This window comes from Chaetodon auriga, chromosome 21 (genome assembly GCF_051107435.1).
Source record: "Chaetodon auriga isolate fChaAug3 chromosome 21, fChaAug3.hap1, whole genome shotgun sequence".
NCBI classification, from domain to species: Eukaryota; Metazoa; Chordata; class Actinopteri; order Chaetodontiformes; family Chaetodontidae; genus Chaetodon; species Chaetodon auriga.
The window spans coordinates 16,730,466-16,749,137 of NC_135094.1; the positions used below are offsets into that span (position 1 = coordinate 16,730,466).

Consider the following 18,672-nt stretch of genomic DNA (forward strand, 5'->3'; position numbering starts at 1 on the left):
TATTGGCATTGCAGTAGTGTATTGGCAGCCAGAGTAGCTGGAATATCAATGATAATTGTTCCGATGTTGATTTGGAGCCACGTTACTGCCTGGGGTAAACACAAACCAATTGCAGAGAATTGGACTCTATGGTAAGCAGCGGGGGTCATATTTCACTGATGTTTGTGTGATTTCTGATGAGTACAGTACAGTAGAGAGAGGATATGGTTATGTGGGAGCTAACCACTGCCTGTTTAATTGAAGCGCTCCTATCACTTTGACTACCGGAGACATGAGGGCGACAGCGCGGCGCAAACTCCCGCTAATTCAATAAGCGATCATCAGACTGTTAAAAGTCTGGCACTAGTAATAATAAACTCAGTTTCAGCCGAGCGGCCAGAAATAGAACAGCTCCACTGAACCATCAGACACGGATGACTGCTGTTCATCCACGATTCATCCACAGTCGCTGCAAAGCAAATACAAGACATGCTTCAGGTTCAAATGTGGATCAATCGGAGGTCACGGGGCCGCCCAGAGGGAGATCGGAGGGTGACCCCATTTTGACGATGACCTCTCAGATATGCCACCCCCCTCCCACAACCCCCTTCAACCAACCTTGGCCGATCACGGGAGTCAGCGTTTTTCAAAAGTGCCTGAGAGATGTCGGGCTGAATAATGTGTCCTATGAATAAAACACATTAGCTACAAAACATGTTGAATTATTCACATTTCAGAGCCTCCATCCCACCCCACGCAGTAGATATTAGTTCCTTAGTCACCGTATGCTTTGCACATAGTCCTCAGAGTCTCCGTCTCCCCCATGCTCGCTCCCTCTCACTTCTCCCTTGATCATTCGCTCACTGTCTTTGTCATCTGTATTTTGTTAATCCCTCTCTGTTCCTCTGTGTCTCCTCTCAGCTGACTCGCTGCTGATGGCGACTGTCTATTTATACTCCTCAAGTTACTACTTTTCCTGGAACATCTCACTATTTATCAAAAGAGCTCTTGAGGCTGTTGAGGAGTGCATTTGTTCTAAGAGAATCTTTGATGACTCTGTAACACACGACGGCCCAAAATGGATTCATCATTTAGCGTTAATCTGAGGCGACCAGCTGTGAGTTTCAAAGTGAAAAAGACCCAGAATAAGGAGGAGGGTGGGTTGCTAATTAAATACTTGACCTAATATGCATCTCATTTTATTTTCAGCTCCACCAGGACTTTGTGATTTTCATGATTGCAATGTAATTTGCAGAATCAACAGCACCACATGAACTTCAAAGGGTAAACCAATCAACCAATCCCTGCTTTTCTTTGTGTTGTTTGAATATAAAGTCCCTCTTATCCTACAAAATAGCACTTTTAATCATCATGATTTTACTAGTGCGCAACAGTGTGGAACCCTTTATCAACAAGTCGATTGTGTCAAATTTGTTCAGTGATTCAACAACCCTACGTTCTATTTTTGTGTAATTAAATAGAAAAAAGAGCTAATTGGTTCATTATTCTAAAAAGCCCCCTTGAAGTATCGTGTATTTGGTCATAAAACAACTCCAAGTACACCACTTGTAGATGCAATTTAAAAAGTTTGATCTGATGATGGCGCTGGAGGAACAGAAAAGTGAACATGAACATTTGTACCAAATTTCTTGATAATCCATTCAACAGCTGTTGAGACATTTACTTGAAAAACACTAATGCCAATCTCATGATGGTGCTAGGAGAAAAGTCAGAGGATCACCAAAGTCAGAGGGATTCATCCTCTGGAGACCATGAAAATTTCATCCAACAGAGGAAGATACTTCAGTCTGGACCAAAACGGTGGACTGACAAACCAATCAACAAACCAACATCCATGAGCTTCATTTCCCCTGCATGACACAGCCTGCCCCCCTTGAAGCCATTCCTTTTGGCTTTCCAGTGGCAAAACTTGTGTACAGTACATCATACTTGGTATGTTTTTTGGCATCACATCGGTCCAGGTTCCAAGCAAGCTGAGCCGATACTGAAAGGTGCGGTGGAAGCACTGCAAGCTGATTGGAAAATTGTCGCGAGAATCATCACTTGCCGGACACAGAGCAGCCATAGTCATCTCATAGTCTGCGCCGTGACAGTACGATTGCCCTAACTTTTTTTGTTTTGTCTCTTCTTGTCATGCCGTCAATATCCTCTGTTTTTCCTGTATTTGTGTCGTGTTAAAGATAATGTTGCAGCAGTTTCACATTGCATTGCTATGAGGATCAACTAAGGGGTACTATCTACAGTGGAAAATGAAATCAAGAAAAGTACCCAACACCAAAAGTGAACAGAGTTGATCTGTACTGAGCGGTACCATTCAGTTAATATGAGGCTAATAAAACCATGTTGCTAGCATGGTGTAAAAAATAGATCTGACATAATCACTAGATTCCCCTAATAAACATTTATGGATGAAAAATGACCATCCGCACCAATAATGAATGCTGGCGCTTAATGTTTGTGTTAAAGACGCAAAGCAACAGACACTTACTGTACTGCATGGGGAAAGGTGTTGCTGAATGTAAGAACACAAAAACCTTGTGTATTGGCACTTAAAACAGCGCTCCACTTAAGCTCTCATACATGTTGTATTTTTTCACCCGGAGATTGTTTGAATTTTTGGGCCACTCACTCTGCCAAAAACACACTGACGCAACAGAAAAGCAGCGCTGGGACGTCTTTTCACTTTGAAACCACAATGACTTAGGAAACTATATTTGTATGTGACTCTGATGTGTGTGGGGGGTGAGGCAGCTATGTTTGTTTTCATTGGTTAGCTCGCATTATACAGTGTTTTTCTGCAAGTAAGCAGCATCCACAGCACACCAGACAGCGTTTGCAGTGCACACTGAGAAGCAGCTCTCTGAACAGCAGAACATGACGTCAATGGGCACAAAACTCTATTTCTTCATCCACAGAAACGTATCTGAGTCATACAGGCTTTGAAAGTGTCACGGCTGCGGGGTCAGAACAAGCCGAGTAGATTCACTATACACAGACACAGATAAGAAAGCTCTTTTTTTTGCATGTACTCACCAGGGCACAGTATGTCTCTGGAGGGTCTCCACAGGTGATGTTGGGGGGATCCAGAGTAACCTTCAGGTACTGGGTCATGTCTGCTGCCTCTGGCTGGCATGCCATGTAGTCCCAGGTTAAGCCTTCGTCCGAGTATACCTGGGACTTGCACACATCGTAATGGCCCCACGCTGCAGGGTAGTGCTGCATGGCCGCCTGGCAAACACCGGTCCACAGTGCCTGCAGCGTCAGCACAAAATGAAAACGCATGACTGTTCCTCTCTCAGCTCCTTCTCCAGGAGGTGTGCGAACAAGGGATCCCTCTTCTTCTTCCACTTACTACAACTCACTCAACTGGAGTGAGGAGGCATGCCAAACTCCCCTCAGGTGGAGCGAGGGTCGGTTTAGAAGTGTCCTGTTGTTTTTCTTTACTACTTCTGTCTCTTTTCAGGCTTCTGGAGTCGGGGATAACTATGAGGGATGGTGAAGTTACCAGCCCATTGAGAAGATAAGAGGAGAGGATTGAGGGAGGGAGGAGGACGGTGGAGGAGAAGGAGGAGGAAGAGGGGGGAGGCGAGAAGCAGATAGCCCTCTGACACGCTGATAGGAAGATGAGTGACAGGTCTCCTCAGCTCGCCTGGCTGTCAATCATGGTCCTCGTCCTGCGATCTGGCACTGCGAAGAAATGAGAAACAGAAGAAGGGGGAGATGAATAGACTTCCCATATGGGAATGGAATTTGACAGTGAGAAAACATTAGCTGGCGCCATGGCATGGGTGAAAGGTGTATGTGTGAATAGAAAGTTGGGTAGGTGCGAGATAGTGTGCCATGTTGGTGTTTGTTGTCCATCAAAACAAAAATCAGTGAGGCCATCAGGGTAAATTGGATCCCGCTGCTTTCACACCCAACCCTCATCTGACTCAGCACTGTAAAGCCTACACTGTTACAGCCTTCCCCCTCACCCCTCACACCCCCCTCACAGCAAGAGCTGGAATGATAGATAGAGAGATAGAGATTAAAAAAGATGAAAAACAAACAAAAAAAAAAAAACATGTATAATGCAAACTATTTTTTCTGTGTCCATAACAGGAATTCTGGGGAAAAAAAGAGACTGTATAGGAGTATTGGAGGGAATGACTACAGCTGCATCTGAAATGGTTCACAAAATGAAACTTGGTGACATCAGCTACATTAAATAAGGATAATTAATCTTTAAAACATTTACTGTACATATAAAAAAAACACACTAACAATGATTCATTGTTTAAATATGTGTTAAAAGTACTGTTAGTGGCCTGCCATCACTCAGAATCTTAAAGTGCCATCATGGAGCACTCGAGTCAATGATCCACCAGGGACTAGTGGAGGATTTTTGTGGCTGTGTTGTCATCAATGGGTGTATTAATTACACTGGCTTTATTTCAGTATAAAAACAACCTGTTTCTTGATTCATAACTCAAAGATATCTCACATTTATGCAGATATGCTTCAGCTAGCAACCTTAAAATACATGATTGACATAAACAGTTAGCAATTTGCTGCCTAGTTATACATCCAGCTGATATGAAGCAGCACTGCCATTTACATGTTTCTGTCCATCTGATGATTGAAAGCTCAATATTCACTTTCCTTTAGCTCTGTTTTGGCCCAACTCTTGAATGAACTATCTGTGTTTTTAACTGCTAAATGTTCCGGTGTCACCTGCCTGCTGTGGCTAGAAAGACGGCGATGAGAGCAGTGACAGTGAGCCAAAACAGTAAAGTTTGTAAAACTAACAAAGAGCTGCACAAGGCTGAGAAAGTAGAGCTGAGGGCAACCACAGAGCCGATGAAACTTTTCGTATTACACGGTCACCTGATCCATGGTTAATATCAAAATATTGACTAGAGCAGCTTTGACTGACTTTTTACTGGAGTGAACGAGTGAAAATACCAACACCAGAATTTCACTTCAATAGGATAAATTGGCTGATGTTTCCCCTTGATGTAGTCCCACTTTGCAGTTAAGGATAAAAAAAGTCATGTGTTAACATAAATATCTTGTAACTAGTGCTGCTTTCAAGTTTCCTCTCTAAGTGGTAGAGCTGTCCATAGTTGGAGCAACTGCACTATATCACATACAGTGATTCACTTTCCAGGCTACAGAGCATCCATTTATATCTGCCAACCATTACGGACTGTGGCCTACTCACTTTTCCTTTTGTCTAAAGTTGTTGTATTAAAACATCCATTTAAACATAGCCGAGCATCAGGCTCGCAAACAGGCTCTATTCCACTGCTCCTTTCATTGGCTATAACGTGTATATATAACAAGAAATTATCTAAGTTTAAGAAAATGTTCTTCATTTTATTTATATAGTTTCTGAATTGACCTTAAAAAGTCTTTTAAATGAGGCTGTCTCCTACCTGCCTGTACCTTGATGTCTCTCTAGCCAGAAACACAGCAGTAAGCCAGTTGGCTGAGGCCATGAATAGTAGCGAAGGTTTCCTTCCTGCCTTCAAACAGCAGCCAGACTGCAGGTGATTGATGGAGACCAGAGTCAGTGTTCAGAGACAGGAAGGACCGACTGCTAGACATTTTACTGCTGCTTAATCAGTCAGCTGAGTCAGTGTGTCTCTGTGTGCTTGTGTGTGTGTGCTGACCAATACACCTTCCAGTCATCAAGGATCAATCGGCAGCTATAGTGCATACAGTGTGTTATCTTTGCTAATTAATTAAATTTTCATTTCTACATGGATTAGATTCAACACTGAATGACGGCAGCATTAAAAAGAAAAAAGAATACTAGATCAGTAAAAGGGGGCAAAATTGGATTATACCAGCATAGACTACATAAAACATGGACATAGTCTCCATGACATCACCCACAGGTTTCTGAAGAGTCATTGTGAAGCTCAGTGACAGTAGATTTGGCTGTCACCATCTTGGCAGCACCTGACTCTGCCAAACTCCCGGCTAATCCAAAAAATGGGCAAAAAGGTGGAGCACAGGTGGAGCGTGGGTGGAGCTGAGGTGAGCTGAATGAAGCCTGGTTGCTGAAACCTAGCAGCTAGCTATCAGTCAAAGTGGCCATGCCAATAATTATGCATAACTTTAAGCCTTAATATAATTTAAATGAGTGAATTATATACAAATTCACTCCGTGTAGGAAAATTAGCTATAGAGATCGTTTTCTTTTTTTTTTAACCACCATATGTTTCTGCTGTAAAGTGGGGGTCTATGGGGAGTGTCTCACTTTTGGAGCTAGCCTCAAGTGGCAATTCAATGAACTGCAGTTTTTCACACTTCTGCGTTGGCTTCATTTCTCAGCCCTGTAGGCTGCTGCTTGAGATTACCATACCACATGCATATCAGTGTTCAGAGAGGTGTGTAAAAAGTCGGGGTTTCAGCATGAAAAAACATATGCAAAGAAGCAGCACTGTCATTCAGGCGGAAGCTGCGACAGAATGACGAGGTGACATATGTGTAATATAAGAGTGTGAGAGGCAATATTTGAAAAAATTATGTATAGAGGAGTGGTATTACATACATATGTAACAGTCTACCTGAGGCCTGAAGATGCAGTAAAACAACTACACACCCTCCACGAGATGTTAAGCAGATGGAAATAAGATGATATAGGCTGAAGGTATTCAAAAACATGACACGTTCAGATGAAAAATATTCTCAAATGTTGGATACAAACTTGCAAATTGCCCCTCGTAGCATATGCTCTGTTTAAAAAAAAAAAAATGATTCAAGTGCATCATGAAGCTCCATTGCATCAACAGAAATAAGCACAATCCACATATAATGGCTGGAAACTGGGATTACATTTTTCACAGGATGATCAAGAAAGACGATGTAAAATCAGTGACAAAAAAAAAAAAAAAATACAAGAACAAGTATTGCAAGTCAGAGGATGGAGGAAGGAGGAAGAGGTTAAGGGGAGAAAGAAACGAAGCACCTTAAATGTAAAATGTAAGAGTGTCAATGGGGGAGATGTCAGCAGGTGAGGAAGCAGCCAATTATCCAGGGGAACTCTTGGCACCGAGCTCCCTGTTCCCATTACGAGACATAATATTACCGTGTTAAGAAGGAGACTAAAGAGAGGGCCGCGATGTCTGAGCGTGTGCGGAAACGTGCGTGTGTGCTTCATGTGCAACCTCTGGATAAAGAGAGGCTCAAGTCACGGGTAATGAGACAACAAGCGCTGGCGAGGCTTCGATAACAAGCAATGGAGAGCACAAAAGCGGGGCCATAATCACTCTACCGTCCTGGACAGAGCGGCCCCTTCCTCTCATTACTCCCTGCTTATAACCCTCCGTCGCCCCAAGGAGATGAGGTGAGGGAGAGGAAGGGAGAGCAGATGGAAGAAGTGTGGCTGTGCATTTTAAGCGAGAAATAAGGTTTATTTTAGGGCAGGTCGCTTCCTCCGACCATCGATCAAGGTCCGAGGACATCAGAGGAGGCGCGCACGCAGGAAGTCTGAAATTCTTCCCTGTGCAGGAACATACAGCGACAAACACTTACAGTAAGAGTGGGAGGTTGCTGGGTGTGAGGAAGGATGACTGCCAGAAAAACTATTTTTGTATTCAGTGTTGAAAGTAAAAAGATTTTTCCGGGACTATTGTGAATAGAAATGCTTGTTAACGAAGTCACTGTGTACTTATCGAGCACCTCTTATCAATGACATTAGAACTTCAAAAGTGTGGAAAAAGTAAGACATGAAAAATGGAGATGTAGAAATGTGAATAGAAAATGTCAAAGCTGATATTTTAAGGTGTAATAGCGATGGAAATGTTGGCTTAGTTCAGTGGATATTTACCACAGGAAAGCTGAGTAGACCAACTGTCTGGTTTTCCCACAAACTAAACTAACTCAGCTCAGTTTACGTCCACCAGAGGCTTCGCGTTTGCACCACGATTGGTGATATCACAAAGTCCTGCTGGTACGTTCAGGTGTTAAACTGAGATTTATGGCGAGCTCAGAGGAAATTTCCTCCTTCGGCTGATAAATGTGAAAACCAGCTTTTAGTGTCAAACTCGGCACATCCATCATTCTGCAGAGTGAAGGCCAAACATTCGTGTGAAGCAACAGCAAGCAAAAGTTTGAGTGGAGGGACTTTGAACAATATAAAAAAGATTTGAAAAATATAGATATATCTATATATATAAAAGGATGTAAAAAGTAAAAGCAGCAATTTTCAAGTGGAACAAAAAGGGAGGTAAATTGTTTCATTGCTTTTTAAAAAGAGGGTTTGAACAATAAATGAAGCAGGAGAGTTAAGAAAGTAGCTAAAATGCTTTTCTCCTGTCTACTGTATGTGGGTATAAAACTATTAATAAAATGAGATTAAAACATTTTTAGAAATGGTGCAAAATTTTGGAGACATCTAAATGATTTCCACTGTGAAAGAATGGTGGAATCCCGATATTTGCATGTTTTCGGTCCAGTAAATCAGCTACTGGCAGCTTCATGTCAAGCATATAACAACACAGGACACAATGCTAGTAAACCACATGCAGCAGAGCAGTTTGTGAGGTGTGCACTCGCAGCCTGCCCGAAACGACGGAGGACTGTAGGAACCAACCCGCCGGCGTGGCAGACAGCACGCTCCATTTTATATTTAAGCACACGAATCCTTCACAAGGCCCGCTCGACCGGAGAGAGAGCTTGTTTGGCTGGTGAGTTCATCACACCCCCACAAACAGCCACCCATGCACCCGGCCGCTCGCCTCGTCTCAGGGGCTTAGAAACATCCCTCGGTGTCCACTTCCATTTCATCCCGGGGGCCACTCGAGCATCACTGAGTGTTTCTCCAAATCACGAGGGAAATGTTACACGCGTGTCCCCAGAGCCGCTCTTTACTACTGGAGGGAGTCGCTTGTAAATTATGCACATGATGAAATGAACAAATAAAGGAGCCTCACATCTGCCCTTTTCCCTGCTCCTCTTTCTCACTTCTGCGGGTGTCGTCCAGGGTGAGCTATTTTACTAAAAGGACATTTGGAACTCTCTCAGCGGCGGTTTTATCAAGCAGCAAAATAAACACCCACTTTGTTCTTTTTCACCCACAGCGTCTTCCTCCTTCTGTCTCCAACCACTTCATCTCCCATCGTTCCACTTTTCAAGCTTTGCCCGTGCTGATTATTTTATTTTTTGTTGACCACTGGTTTATGTTCAGTGGTTTCCTCTGCTTCTGGCTGTGTGGTGCCAACATTTTCATCTGCTCCAGTCTGATTCGTGGTCATTCTTTGATCAACAAGCCTCTTTTTTCCTCACCCAGGACGCGCTGGAAAGAACTGTCAGGTCATCGTCTCCCACGAATCTCCCGCGGTGACCCACAGGGGGCAGTACTTACACACCTGCTTGGCTGTTTAATAATTGGACAAATTGTCCCAAAATTTTAAAACTGTCCACTTTAGGTCTAAAGGATGTGCAAAGCCCAGAGTAAGGTGGAATAATTACAAGGTTACCACTGATGTCCGAGCCATTTCCCCCCCTCTTTCATTTTTAATTTCACGCATTTTATGCACTTTCAAGGGCAATTTCTGACCCTGCCTCTGTCCTGTCTGTACCTACTTTCATCTTTTCTGACTCTACCTGTTTCATATTCCCCACCAGTGCCTCACTAAAAGAGAAACAAGAGTGCAGGAGAGAGAAGGGCAGAAAGACAGGAGGGCAGACAGTCAGAAACAGATGAAAGATAGATAAAGATAGAAGCTGGCCTGGCTTCAGCAAAAAAAAAAAAAAAAAAAAAAAAAAAAGAAGGCTCCTGCCTGTTTTCTGTGCTCCACTCACCAGATTTCTCTGCCTGCCTTTCCAGAATCCCTAATCTTGCCTGTTAACAACCTGCCAATATGGCCTCTGTCCTCATGAATAAACATATGGAGAGTGGAGCGTGGCCCCGCAAACATGACAGCCAGCGTTATCGTGGAACGGCGAGCACGCCTAGAACGCATCCCTGGGGCTTGCCTCCTAGTCAGCCCATCATTTAACTCTCTTTTCCACTTCTTAAAATGTCGCCGCCTTCAATCGGCAGGCGTATGATCTTTTAATAATGACGACAGGTAGCAAATGGGTGGAGTGCTGACAGCTGGTTAAGTGACTCTGTGTTGGGGATGGATGGCCTCAGAAGGAATCAAAGCTGCTCTGCTCCGGGGTAGTCTGGCTGTTTCAGTTAGCCAAACCTGCACTTGTACCGAGGCTTGTTTTCCACCTCTGATATGATAAATTATTACCTGTCTTTGAAACCTGCATGCAATAACAATTTCAGCCATAACCACTGTCTCACCCTGAAAGAATTTCATTTGATTAAAGTACTAGTTTCTGACGATTGAGAGGCTTATTCCACCCTCACTACAAACTGAGAAATGAGAAACAAAAATGTACTTAAAAGGCTGTACTGGTGTTGGCTTTCAAAAACCCTGAGGTAATCATTCCTTAAACGGGATGCAGCTGCAGCCTCTCCTCAAACCCAGCGTGTACCGGAGGCAGACAGGTCAGGCCTCTGAAGGCAGGCGAGCCCCTGACTGCTGAAGACGTGCTTCACTTGCCTCCACCAGCTGCATCTGCCACCATCCTCTATCACTCCTCTGACTCCATCCACCCCACCTCCTCCCCTGAGCTGCTGAAGCTGCCACATGCACTCTGTGTGTGCGAGAGCAGCACTTTTGACAGGGTGACTGTGGCGATGCTGCCCCAAGTCGAGCTGAACACCCTCGGGCGTCAGTTACTCCAGCGCCACATACACAGCAGTGCACGGGGCGCCCAATGAGACACTGAGACAAGATCACGCCTCTGCCAACCCTCCCTCCCTCCCCTCTGCCTCTCCTCGCCACCAAGCATGCTTCTCTTTGCGACACAAGAACACCTTATGCATTATTAAAGACACTTTTCCTAAAAGGCTGCTAGCACATTATTCTGCAACCACAGTGACATGTCTGGATACTCAGAATGCCCACTTTAGCTCTAAAGAATGTGCTCACCCAGGTAGCTCTCTCATGCTGGAAATATAAGCCACATGGTTTGAAGCGACAACTGCCAGCAACCACGCAAGATATGACAATTTATTAGCCATCACTATTTCAAAGGATGAGTGAAAACATAGACTGCAATAACTATTACTAAGCCCAGAAGGATGACTACTGACCGTGGGTGAGAGCTGCAACTTGAATTCTAATATGAAACTTAAAACTGCACAGGATAAGTCTTAGCTTGTCCTTATAGGAATATCTGCAAGGCATTAGCCAATGCAAGGCCAAGGTAAAATAATGTGGTTCTTGCAGGTTATTGCTATAATTAATATCATAACTAAAGAGCACACACAGCCAGAGCATTGTGTAAAAGAAAAAAAATATCAAATCCACCAGGAGCATTGGAATCAGGCAGCTTTGAATGAGAAGAAGCTGATGCATGTGTAAGCAGTGAAGCCATACTGTGAACATGCAGCCCACCAAAACAAACTGTAATAGGGCTGCTCATATAATGACGTTATCAATAGGTAGGCCTATTGGCTGCAGCTTGACACAAATGTAATTATGCGTGATAGATAGGCGACGATTCGGTAATAAATTCCACAAGGGGGCGCCTCTGAAAATGACCCGAGGAAATAGTGTTAAGTTTTGGACGCGTTCAAGGTCGCCTCATTTGTAAATATTAATGTCTTCCTCAGAAAGTCTGGAAAGTTTTTTGTTATGCAATTTGGTTTGAAAAGACCCTCAACTCTCTCTCTCTCTCTCTCTCCCCCCTCCTTATCTTTTCATTATAGGAGATGAACGCTGCCAGGCCACAGCAGAGTAACTTCCAACGATGACAAGCAGCTACTTCAACGCAGGAGTGCAGAGAACACGCTTCGACACATAGAAAAGTAAAGTTTACAAGCAAAAGGAAAAACTTACATTTCTTGTACGGGGGTAGCACTCCCTGTCCCCGTGCTCTTTAACACCGTTCAACAAGTTCAGAGCGGCAGAATGAACATGAATGAAGAATGAAGCTCTTTAAGATGCGCTCCGTAACAGGAATGTGATGAGTACGCACGTCAGTCTCTGAGGAATCGCTGCGCGCACCATCTCTCGCTCTTCTTTTTTTGGGCGATCGAGGGGGGAGAAAACGATCAAGAGGAGGATTTTCCTGCCACTTCAAAACAAATGACTGATCGCCGTCCTGGGGGCTCGGTCAGCACCGCGCCTGGTGTAAACGGGAGGATTTGTGAGCGGGAGCCCCGGTGCCAAAGTGTCCATCATCCTCTCTCCAAGTGTCATTCCATGACGGCGTCAATCTGAGGCACAGTGATGTCCGCAGAAAAAAAGCCACTTCTGCAGAACAAACTTTGACCTGCAGGCGTACCTCCCGCCTATTTTTTTTTTCTTTTTCCCTGTTTATAATTCCTTCATTCCCAAAGACTCCTACGTGCGGATCTCTGCGCGAATCTCCTCCCCGCTCTCCCTCCTTCTCCCTGGCTCTGAATAGGTTTCAGCCACTCAACAGGGACATGAATCACACCAATTAGACTCGGCGGCTGAGAATATCCGCCCGCATCAACGCATCTTCTCTCGGACGTTTCCCCTACACGGCGCAGCACCGACCGCCCAGACGGAGATGACGGGGAAGATAATGCGCTCCGAGGCTCTATTAGATGAGACGCACACTCAGCTTGTTTCTCCCACACACACACACACACACACACACACCTATGGTTTCGCTCCCCACCCTCCAGCCTGTCTCCACCTCGCCTTCAACCCCCACCCGCCCCACGCACTCACATCCACACACACGCACACCATCCTCTTTTGGGACCCGTTAGAAACTCAGGAGGGAGGAGGATCGCCCGTAGTTGAACCTCTTTTGGTGGAGTTCAACTGAGTCGCCTGATCGCGTTAAATTATCCAACAAATGCGGGCGTTAGTAGTCTCAAAGGAATGATTGCATCCGGCTGAAAAAGAAATCTCTTAGACGCACTTGGCGATTTTTGCTGGGCGGTCAACCAACAGTGTGTACAAAAATCTAAGACAATTGAAGAAAAGCGTGTCTCTGTCCCTTCAGATGCCCAGGCCGTCATGAACGGGTTGAAATGCTACATTCAAGTACTAAACTCTGTTTATTGCTAGTCGTTACATGTGATTTATTACAGTAAAAGTGATGATTGAATTAATTCAGAACGGTGCGCAAATGTTCCAAAAAGTGGTTTAACTCTATTGTGCCAATAAAAAGGGTGCGTACACTTGGTTTAGGTAGCTTTACTATCCCGTAAACAGTTTGAACTCTAAATAAGTATAAATGGAAGAAGCCGCCTGAATAAAATACTTCGAATGGGAAGAAGGCGTCAGTCCAGTGCGAAGGTGTCAGCGAAGGTGCATTCTTTAAAAAAAAATAAATAAAATAAAAACGTTCAACTGGCGCGTTTAACTGTGAAATAAAGTAGTAAATACAGGAGAAGGGGGTCTTGCATTTATTAGAATTTCCCCATTAAAACTGTCTTCAACACGTGTTTTGCCGGGATAAACTGGATGACTGCCTCCAGGCGATATGGCTTAAAATAATTTCTGCTTCACCTGCTACTAAACAGTGAAATTGCTAAGGAGCGCACAGGACATGTTTCTCAAGCCTGGAGAGCGCACCGTCTTCTCTCACCTTCATGGATTAGCACAGGCAGTGAGAGGAGGGAGAGAGAGGGTGGCAGAAGTAGTCAGGTCATGACACTTGGCGCACAGGTTAACCTCGCAGCAAGCCTTGACAAGCTTCTGCACAGCTGAACGTGCCGATGCTTCCAGTCTGCATGCAGCCTCCATAGGCCCAGAGAGGGCCTGATCACCCCCGCACATCTCACTGTAACCTGCTTTAATGCCTCTAACGTTCAAGGCTATCACCAGAGAGAGAGAGAGAGAGAGAGAGAGAGAGAGAGAGAGAGAGATGGATCTCACAGAAAACGTGCGTTAAAGTCTTATTTTTACAAGACATAGATGGGTTTAAAAAGACGAGATGAAGATTAAAAAAAAGAGAGATGAACGCTTGTCTTGGTGAGAGAAATGTTGAAATGGATGGCAGGGAACCATGTGTGTTATTATCTGCACAGAGCATGACTGATTGATTTCAGCAGACCTGGATGTGGTAACGCGGCGCCCATGGTTCTGTGCGCTCGCACCGCGTCCATGTGTCCCTTATAGCCTCATATATGCAGGTAAGTTATGCACGAAATTGTCAGAACAAAAGCTGTTCACTCTAAGACCCAACACCGCTCGTACAGTGTCTGCACTCCACAATATTTAAGCTACACCTGATTTCTTTTTGATTATCGCAGCAAACGTGGCGCCTCCGCTGATCAGTACATTTCCACACATACAAAAGGAAGGGCACTGACCAAAAGCAGCCAAAAAAAAAACCCTTAGAAAAATAGCATCTGTTCTCAAAATAGTCGACTTACGTCCTCTAATCACGACGCACAATTTGGCTACTCACTCGGCGCGCGTCGTGGCGAACCTTCAAAAGTTTACGCGCCCCGGCATTCGCCTGGAGATTAATGAAATCTTAAGAAATCAGCTGCGCGAGCCTCTCACCTTCGTCTCCAATGCTTCATACCGTCGAGGGCAGCCAGTCATGCAGCCTGTTGCAGCCAAATAAATCCGCTTTGAAACGGGACATCTTCGCACGGCGCAGGAACGAGAGAGTCGCCGCGTGGAAGCGACCAGTTTGTCTCCGCCGCTCCCGGGGAATGGAGGAGAGCTCCCGGTACCAGCGCAACGTCACTTAGAAGCCGGACACACAAGTGGAGACGACAGGAGAAGATCCTGCAAGCCAAATGTAACGACTCAAAAAAAAAAAAAAAAAAAAAGTTGATAAGAATAAGATTCCAAGTGGCTGCTTGAAAAGAGCCTGAGAGACAGCGGAGAGTGGCCCGACTCGCTGCTCTCAGACACAATGAGGCGGTGAGCTTTTGACAACTGACTTTCACTTCAAGTTTATTTCTCTGCTGAAGCCTGTGAGCCGCAGCTGAGTGCAATCATGAACAGAAACACCTTCAACGGCTGCAATTAGCCCATTTCATAAATCGTAGGGTTTGGATGGCTTTTTTATGTCATTTTTTCCTGTTACACTTTTAAAACCGACACATTTTAATGATCACAGGTAAATCTGATCATAAGCAGTTAGAAGCAGCAATTTGTGGGAAATCTATTAATTGCTTTGAAGGGAAATCGCTTTATTGCACAAACTAGCAGGAAACATAAAGCTTTCAGGAACAACTGATTGTAAAATAACTTCAGAATTACCTCCATGAGACACAGAAAGCAGAGGGGTGATGGTGAGTTTTCAGGCTGCCACTCACCTCCATCATGGTCTTATTGCTGACAGTCACTCTTCAAAGGGATAGCAGTTAATTTGACAATAATATAGCCATGTTTAAACTGCTACACACAGCACTTTTACAGGTTAAATGAAGAAATTTTGGACTTTTTTCGAGATCTGCAACAACGGACCTGGAACACTGGCAGGCACAGTGTACAGTAGCCTGTAATGGACAAAATGTTACCAGAGGAGGATTTAAGCAAGAAAATATAGCTAATGCTGATTGTAATTTATTTATTTATTTTAAATAGGCAACATGACACTCACTCGTTTTTGAGCAGCTGAGAGGTTTTGAAAGCCAGAAATCTCCACAACGAGCCAAAATGAGTTGAGTCATTGGTATTGATCAATAAGCCCAGCCAAACCCTGCAGATACCAAGTACAGGGAGCGTTGTTATTTTGATTTATGGGCCGCTTCACATCTTAGTTAACTCATCTTTAACTTTATTTGTGACACTGTGGAAAGGTTAAGGATACAGTGGCGACTACCTCAGCCGTGGAGACAGCTCTTCATGCAGCTGCCTGTCTCCTCCTCTCCTCTCTGTGAGCCCAAGGGCAACTTGCCTGACATGAACCTCTTTTTCTAATTCACTCAGCGACAAGAAAGAGGAGTGCACGGTGGAAAGCTACCAAAGAGCACATTTAATTCCCACTTATTGACTCGGTACAATGACACCGTATAACATGTTCACTCAAAATACATTTCTGGAGCTCATCTGCAGACTGTTAAGCTCTTTTCTGTCTTCCCTTCAAGGCCTAAAAACACTAAGCTCAGGCAGGCAGGGTTTGCACTGTGGCTCTGTAAATGAAGCCAGGCACCATTAAAAAGCTAAAGTATTTGAACACCAATGGGCATATTGTGTGTATTAACACGTTGTAGCAGGATTGTTTCAAACAAGATGTGCTGGAGGTCAGCGAGGAGAGTGAAAGGAGGATGTGTTTGAAGATGAGGATGTGGAGGATTATTATTCACACACACACACACACACACACACACACACACACACACACACACACACAAGACCTCATGTCTTCAGATCCATCAGTGAGTTCAATAGATGGCTCTGTACTTGAGAGTCCAATAATCATGGGGCCCACTGTTCCGCTATCTCACCTCCACCCTTGTGTGTTGCTAAGTTTTTTTTTCTTTTGGTTCTTGTCATATTGCGTGATGGTTATTAGAAAATTGATGGGTGAAGCTGTTTTTGCACATCCCTGTCTGGCGGACGCCAGGCACAGAGGTATTGGATTTTTTACGCCTGTTCAATGGAGGGTAATGTTGCCTTCATCTGGAGGAGTGCGTTCGTTAGCAGAGGGGAGATGGAGGTGGGGGAGGTGGGTTATTCATGAAGAAACATTGTGCTTAAGCTTGTGCTCGATACACTTTTATGTGGTAAAGAAATACAGCTGTGTCATCAAACTAAATCTGAGAGTGCACAGGGCTGAGACAGACAAATGTAAGTTCAGGCAAATCTGCAGAACACACAAATATGAAAGTCCTGCATTCGTAATTTTACTTAAGTAAAAGTACAAAAGGATTAAATGAAAAATGTCCTAAAAGTCTTACGGAAAATTATTACTAATGCATACAGTATGTGTGCAGAATATTATATTATATAGCATGAGAAAACGTATTTACCGCATGCAGATAGTATTTTGGTTGCATCAGACCAGCAATGATTGCTAATTATTCAGCAGGACTGTGTCATGGCAACACTAGATTTATGGAGCTTTTGGCACAGATGTGTTGATCATTCATGTATTCATTCCCTGAATTAGCCATTGAAACTGACAATCTGTTTATTGTGTCTATAAATAGTGTCTCAGTGTAATCTCAAAGACTCACTACATCACGTTATATATTAATATCCATGAATACAATTAATGAAAGAATATTTGATCTTTATGTTGCTCCCCTACTGATGCATAAATGTGTAAGAAGCAGTTTAATGTTGCTGCTGGATAAACCAAAGCTAATTTGAACTATTTTAACTGTTAAATGGTTTAATCTGCAGAATGGCAGCGTATTATATTAACTGATCTTAACAGTTCTATGTTAAATCTTAATCTGCAGAGGAACTTGTAACTTAAGATGTAAAACAAATGAAAATGGACTAAAAAGTGTGATATCTGTGTTTGTGTTGAAGTGCAGTTCTTCCTCCCCTTTCAGTCTTGTGCAGCTTTAGAGAGTTCATTTTTTGGACAAGGAGACAAATGACAGAGACGTGTTTTCTTCGCACTTACTTCTGTGTAACTTTGACTTTGCGAGCTTTTGATTTCTTGCTTGCATGATACGGACAAGGTGAATGAAGATGTCGGCTTTGCTTCCCTCAGAAACTGCCCGACTATGCAAAGCATCCCAACTTGTCTCAGAGGGGTGAGACACTTAGTAAGAGTCAGGACAAATACAGGGTTCACGTTGCAATATGGGATGCCTTCGAAGGACTGAATCAGGTCAGTCTCAGCACCTTTATGCACCTGCTCCATTTGGACTTTGTGTCAAAGGTTTATCACGCTTCTTTCAGCCTGGCACTAACCCTCCACTCCAATCTGCTGCCTGCAGACCTCTGCCGCTTATCCAATCCTGCACGGTGTCCTAAACCCATAACCCAACTCGCCCACATTGAAATATCATATTAAGTTATAAAACAATACCTGAGAAGAATTACATAGAGGCATAATCCAAAAAGTGCATGATTGAAAGAGGATTAGTGGGGAGGAGGGGTGGGGGGGGGGTGGGGATGTGGCCACACAGTTTGGTAGATTTGTACTTTGCTCACAGGCTGAGAGCCGTCTGCCTCGGGCTGATTGTGAATCGGGGCCATCCCGTTCAGATTTACGTGCCCCTGCGAGTGATTTGGGATTTACTTTCTTAACAGGCGCCGTCCAGATCTGTCCTTGTTGCGCGGTGTGTGTCCGTCCATGAAGTCACGCCTCAGTGCTTTCAGCTGGATGCATTTGTGATAGGCAGTGGCTTTTTTTTGCAGCTGAGATTTGCCGCTCAGGGCTAGAATAAAAACTGTTTCTCATTTGAATAAGTGTACTGTTTTATTACTGTTGAGAAAAAAAAACCATAGGAAAGTACAACGGACGGAGCTATTCTGGGGCTGAGCAGTAGGCACGGGGGTCAGTACCTGCTGCTAAAGATAATGATGACAAATGGTCTGGGCTGCTGGGCCCCAGAGAAATGAAGCCCACCTCTCTTGGGGGTTGGTCCACCAAATTAGCTTTTGTCAATACCTTGTTCCCAAATTGTCCTCACAGGATGTGCTGACAGAAATATTGGTTACTGTAACCGACTGCGGGAATTGAATCCTATTGGCTTATTCATGGTGT

At 44.1% G+C, this 18,672-nt stretch overlaps 1 protein-coding gene across 5 annotated transcripts in view; it reads right to left on the reverse strand.

Annotated features, from left to right (window-relative positions):
• ntng1a (netrin g1a) overlaps nucleotides 1-14,784 on the reverse strand; it is a 100,872-nt gene extending 86,088 nt beyond the window's left edge. For 4 of the 5 annotated variants that reach the window (XM_076761531.1, XM_076761527.1, XM_076761530.1 and 1 more), the window contains exons 1-2: nucleotides 11,895-12,650; nucleotides 3,034-3,687 (exon numbers count right to left, since the gene is read on the reverse strand). In XM_076761531.1, coding sequence (XP_076617646.1) covers nucleotides 3,034-3,282 — 249 coding nt within the window. In that variant the 5' untranslated portion in view covers nucleotides 3,283-3,687; nucleotides 11,895-12,650. Of the gene's footprint in view, nucleotides 1-3,033; nucleotides 3,688-11,894; nucleotides 12,651-14,549 lie in introns of those variants that run through there. The other variant, XM_076761528.1, reaches the window with a different exon arrangement.
• Nucleotides 14,785-18,672: the final 3,888 nt, after the last annotated feature.